The sequence below is a fragment of the Octopus bimaculoides genome, chromosome 4 (assembly GCF_046866305.1).
Source record: "Octopus bimaculoides isolate indiv1 chromosome 4, ASM4686630v1, whole genome shotgun sequence".
In the NCBI taxonomy this organism is placed as follows: Eukaryota; Metazoa; Mollusca; class Cephalopoda; order Octopoda; family Octopodidae; genus Octopus; species Octopus bimaculoides.
In genome coordinates this window covers 109,276,017-109,282,281 of record NC_142931.1, presented here as the reverse complement: position 1 = coordinate 109,282,281, position 6,265 = coordinate 109,276,017, and the positions used below count along the sequence as shown (strand labels likewise).

At 35.4% G+C, this 6,265-nt stretch overlaps 1 protein-coding gene across 2 annotated transcripts in view; it reads right to left on the bottom strand.

Moving 5' to 3' along the window:
* LOC106875418 (collagen alpha-4(VI) chain) overlaps positions 1 to 6,265 on the bottom strand; it is a 158,848-nt gene that overhangs the window by 107,636 nt on the left and 44,947 nt on the right. For both annotated transcript variants that reach the window (XM_089351167.1, XM_089351168.1), the window contains exons 8-9: positions 4,069 to 4,345; positions 3,498 to 3,787 (exon numbers count right to left, since the gene is read on the bottom strand). In XM_089351167.1, coding sequence (XP_089207293.1) covers positions 3,498 to 3,787; positions 4,069 to 4,345 — 567 coding nt within the window. The remainder of the gene's footprint in view (positions 1 to 3,497; positions 3,788 to 4,068; positions 4,346 to 6,265) is intronic.

The window sequence follows — 6,265 nt, the reverse complement described above, 5'->3', positions numbered from 1 at the left end:
GTTCCATTACATAACGAGAGAAATATTTTTGTTCTACGGTTAACACAGATGTTAATGAATTAAATAAAAAGGAAAAGGCGGTGAGCTGGCAGACACGTTAGCACGCCGGGCGAAATGCTTAGCGGTATTTCGTCTGTCTTTATGTTCTAAGTTCAAATTCCGCCGAGGTCGACTTTGCCTTTCATCCTTTCGGGGTCGATTAAATAAGTACCAGTTACGCACTCTGGTCGATATAATCGACTTAATCCGTCTGTCTGTCCTTGTTTGTCCCCTCTGTGTGTAGCCCCTTGTGAGCAGTAAAGAAATAAGGAAAAAGAATTTGATTTGTCCTTTTCTTTTTTGAACTCGAAGCCAATATTTCAGTATGCAAATACAACATCGATTTCCCGGAACCTTTGGTTCCAAAACATTTCCGGATTACTGATAGTTACGAATAAGCGGTGTTCACATTGTCCAACACTCTCTAAATTAAACAAATATTAAACTTACTCATATAATTTGCGCAGGTATGACTGTGTGGTAAGAAGTTTTCTTCCCAACCACATGCTTTGGGTTCATCCCCATTGCATGACACCTCGGGCAAGTGACTTCTACTTTAGCCTCGGGCCGACCAGAGCCCTCTGAGTGGATTTGGCAGGCGGCAACTGAAAGACTCCTGTTGTATATATATATGTGTGTGTGTGTGTGTGTGTGTGTATGTGTGTGTTTGTGTGTGCGTGTTTTTATGTCTGTCTCTTTCTCACCACGATCACTTGACAACCGGTATTGATGTGTTTACGTCCTCGCTTGGCCTAAGAGATCGAAAGAATAAGTACTAGGCTTTAAGAAAGTAAGTACAGGGGTCAAGTCGTTCGACTAAACTTCTTTAAGGTGGTACCCCCGCATGGTCGTAGTCTAATGATTGAAACAAGTAACAGATTAGAAGATTATAAAAGGTTAACTAAATGAAATACAGGAACCAGTACATTAGAATAAATTATACAAGTTTATTGATACTGTATTGTGAAAGGTACCATTAAACTAGTCTGGTGGCTGCGGAAATTTCCTGCATATTTCCTGCGGAAAGTTCCTGCATATTTCACTGTTAGTTACCAATATCCAAATTTATATTGTTATATATCTATGTGTGCGAATATATTTCAATATATATGTGGTCAATATTTAAATGTATTATATTTTTATAGCCATTAATATCGAAAAGTATGTTATTTCATTAAATCTCTCTGTGTGAATGTATTTCTGTCTTTATGTTGTCAGTATTTGAAAACATTTTTATTATTATACCCACTAAAATTCAATATTGTGTTCCTATGACGACAATGTGAACGTATTTCTAATACATTTCGTTTTACGTGGTATTAATTTGGTCTTTTTGTTATATACCTGTAGCTCGTCTACGCTGAATAGAGCTGGTCTCTGCACTTTAATTTCTCAATAACTAGCTAAAACAACACTCAAACAAAATTGTGAAAAACAAAAAGACCGCAAGGTTAAAAGAAATAGTACTCTTTCTTGGTTCCGTAGTTCCTGAGATAACAAAGTGGACATTAAAAAAAATCAATGAAGCAAACTAATTGTATATGAATAGAGACACCCAATTTGTTGGTTGCTGAGATGTTGGATGGAAGGGACAAAAGCGAGGCTGCTTAATACAAATCTTGAGTGAAAGAGAGTCGGTGTCAGATGAAATTCAAAATGTAGAAGGAAATATGTTAAATACATTGAGAAAAAAATATCAAGAATGTTCGGAATACAGGAAAATCAACAACAAACAAAAGTTTATAATATATTCCGGCCTGAAGTGTATTAACCAGTACAACACTTCCATTTTTTTTTTGTGTACGAAGAGCTGAAGCAGCTGCGAAGTGTAAGCCTGGAGGAAGTTGCTGAATGTTTCTGATAAACTTCATCACAAAGTAAAGACGCAAAAAAAAGAAAAAAAGAAAAAATGAATACATCTCAAAAATTAATTGAATCATTGATCGGAGAAAATTGGAATGAGCATGCAGGTGTTATTTATATGGAAATGTAATGGAGTGGCAGCTGCTGATGTCGCCTTCTTAACAACCTTTCGGTTGACCACCTTCGTCTTTTGTACTCGCTTTTATAACAATATTAGCTCTGCTGTATCCATCACCAACATACTTCATGCTAGCTGGTACAATCCCCCAAAGTCATCGTATACATGTGTCATAAGTATATATATATATATATATATATATATATATATATATATATATATATATATATATATATATATGTATGTATGTATGTATATATATATATATATATATTTATGTATATGCCATATACATATTCAACAAAAACTCCATTAACGAGTTTAACCCTTGCCAGAAGCAGAATTTCAATGAAACACAATCATACAGATCATTCCATGATCATACAGATCATAGTATAATGCATTATTAAAAAAAAAACAATCATAAACTATAAACTCCCTATATAAGTTTAACCCTCACCAGAACTAGAATCTCAAAGATAAAGAGAATACAAGAAACAAGAGGGTCACAATCACCAGCACATGTAAATAAGCAAACATCAAACGTATGTTTCTACCGTTAACGGTATCATTATGGTTGGCCAGTATCCTTCAAACCAGCTGCCAAAAACACAGATATAAGTAAAACATCAGAGCACATTTAGGGTTTAGTGAAATAAACCGGTTGAGTGATAATTACTTCCTCTGTAGAGCAAGCGTCTCCGGTTATTGTGTTATTTTAATGAGTTAATCAAAGGGGAGGAGGGCTCTGTTCATGACAATTTTTATGGCCCCAGAACATGGTGGAAAGAAAACAGCAAGTTATTCATTGACTTAGACCAAATGCTTGCAAAAGAGTGGACTCCACTAAAAGTATCTAAGAGAGTCACGCGGTGTTGTTAAACCGAAATAGCGATGACGACTGCGGTCCACGAACAGGAACTCTCTTTCTCGGACGGGCTTCCAAATTTTAGTGACAAGGCTTTTGAGGATTAAAGTAGATCGGAATTAAGTGTGGTAACTTAACAGATAAAATAATCAGAGATCTTACATATGAAGGCACAACTTGCTACTATAAGCTACCATCTTGAAAAAAAAAGAAACAAATAACAAAGAAACCACAACGTATTGCTTATATGGGAAATAACGAAATGATCACGACAAATTGATGATGATGATGATGATGATGATGATGGTGACGATTATGTTGGTGATAATAGTAATAGAGATGATGCTGTTGCGTTGCTGATGGTAACATGTAGCTGCTGATAATGATAATGATGATAGAATAACGCTGCTGCTGCCACTGCATTTGTTGGTGATTATATTAAGATTTATAGGGATGAGATCAGTAGTAATGATGATGACGACGACAACGACGACGGCAACGGATCTTGTAATGGAGGCGGCAGGGGCATGGTGGAGTGGATGATGGTAGTTGTGGCAACGGTGCAGGAGAATATTAAAGAAATAAAAATTGATAATAACAAGATATCACCTTCACAAGTTCTTACAGCAAGCGTGGCCCTGATTTTCTCCAAAGCTTTGAAGTTGCTAACTGTGAAAACATGATCGGCGTCTGGATCTGTTGAAATATCTTTCAGTTCTCGATAGAATGCTTGGGAACCAATACCAATAGAGAAAACAGTGGCCAACTTCTTCAGCTTCATAGCTTCAGCAGTTGTTGATGCCGGAACGTTTGACTTGCCATCCGTGAGGACGATAACGATGTTGGGAATATTTGGTCGATTACCGTTTTGCGGTAAAAGACTAATTGTTCTAATGTATCTGAAAGAAGAATAGTAAATATTTGGTTTGATATCTACTACATATGTGGAAAATCGATTTACGAAACGTCGGACACTCTGGAGTATACCAACAACGTACAATCACCGAAACATGTGCTTCGGACCAGCCTCTAGGCGCTAAATACTCATAGGGTTGGTTTTCTCTGTGTACCAGAACTTATCTTTTCAAGTACCCGATTCTATCTGAATCCTTATTATATATATTGATGCGCACGCACACACACACACACACACACACGTTTACACGTTTATATAAATTACCTGAGAGCGTCTGCAGTATTCGTAGAGCCAGCTTTGTACTTGACGTTCGATATAGCTTTGTCCAACTCTGATGCGTTGAAATATTTGTTCAAATGGAATTCAAGTACAGAGTTATCAGAAAAAGTGACCAGTCCTACTCTGACATCATCTTTACCTATGTCGAAGGATTGTACCATACGATGAACAAAAGTTAGCATTAACTTGTAGCTATGTTCATCCACACTTGCCGAAGTGTCCAGTGCAAATATTATATCAGCCATCGTGCGATTGCAGACAACTGAAAAACAGAAACAAAAATTATATGGATAATGGCATTTAACAGAAGACTATCATACAATGATATAGTGGTGTGTTGGTAGGCTGAAAGAAGACACTACTCTAGGTAAATTAGTCGAGTTAGAAATAATAATAATAATTAATAATAATTATATATACAGTGAAAAAAAGCACTCTCTATGCTGTTCATGGCTAGCCATTATGATAAAGCTAAACATTATATGTATCCACACACACACACACACACACACACACACACATTACGTGTCACTGTCCTCTGAGTGATGATAGTAATGTGACGTAGTACAACCTGTCGTGTGCTCGCGACTAAAATGGCAACTTTATCGAGCTTGCTTAGTAAGGAAAACAATTCTCTTGTTGGATACTTTGTAGGACAAAGAATAAAACTTGTCGAAAGGTGGATGACCTCGGGATAGTCAAATGACATCGAACAGCTGAGAGTGAGAAAACCCACTCGCCATGTCTTTGTTAAGAAGTTTCTCTGGAGGAAGGAAAATTTTAATATAACACATGCGCCTTCATTTGTATCTAATTAGACTTAATTCTTTTTAGACAAATGCTGCGTTGTTCAGAAAGTGGAATTGGCCTCATGCAAGGCATTTCCTCACTTTAAAAAGACATTAGGCACAGGCATCAATTGATGGCAGACTGTAGCTGAGAAAGATTAAACACTCAGTGAAAAATCGAATAATTAGCAAGCAATGCAGTGTCGAATATTTATTCCCACTGCTCGATTTTAGCGTGCATATATGTATATATATATGTATATATATATATATATATATATATATATATATATATATATATATATATATATATACAAATACAGGGTTGGCCAAAAGTCACCTGACAGTAAATCAAACACATTTAATTCCAAGATCTATTTATGGTTAGCAAGTGAATGAATTTAATAAAAGCATCTAAATATGAAACAATGAAAAATAAAATTCAGACTAAAGAAGTTCTTCTTGAGCGACACATTTTACCATTCGAGTCAATACAGAATTACAGATAGTATTTATGAAATTTCGATTTACTGTCGGGTGACTTTTGGCCAACCCTGTATACATACATGCATGCATATATATATATATATATATATATATATATATATATATATACTCCAATTCAAGCGACATTTATCTAAACAACTGATTGAAAAATGATGACATAACTCCAGCTAGAATTGAACTTACATATCAACGCTAACATGGTTCCTTGCACACCCGATTGAATCAGAACACTCACCCATAAATTTCAGTCAAATTTTATGTATAGATGCTTAACTGTCTAGAACTACATATAATATTTGTAAACTAACTCATCATTTTTTAGTCAAATGTTTAGATGAATGTCGCTTTAATCGGAGTATATATTATTATTATCATACATTATTATATAGTTATTATTGTATATAAAAAAGATTTTCGTAGTCGCTTTACCTCCCTAACTTATCAAACCTCCGGGTTTGTTTACAAATATTACACACACACACACACACACACACACACACACACACACACACACACACACACACACACATATATATACGAGGGAATACTGAAAAAAGTTTCTGGCTTTGGTAAAAGAAAATACAAGAGGATCAGTTTATGATTTTATTTAACGTATTCCCCTCTCATATTCACACACTGTTGCGGCCCTTCCCCCCCCCCCCACACACACACATGTTCCAAGCAAATCAAAATCGCTGAAAAAAAAAGAAGAAACAAAATTGTATTCACTCACAACAAACCTATTATATTTTGAATAATTTTTGAATTTGGAATGAGATTTTCCTCTGGCCACTATTTAACGCATTTCGTTTGGTGAACAATTCTAATAAAATATTTTCATCTAATGATCAAATCTATTTTACTATAAATTATGAATTCTTTCGTGG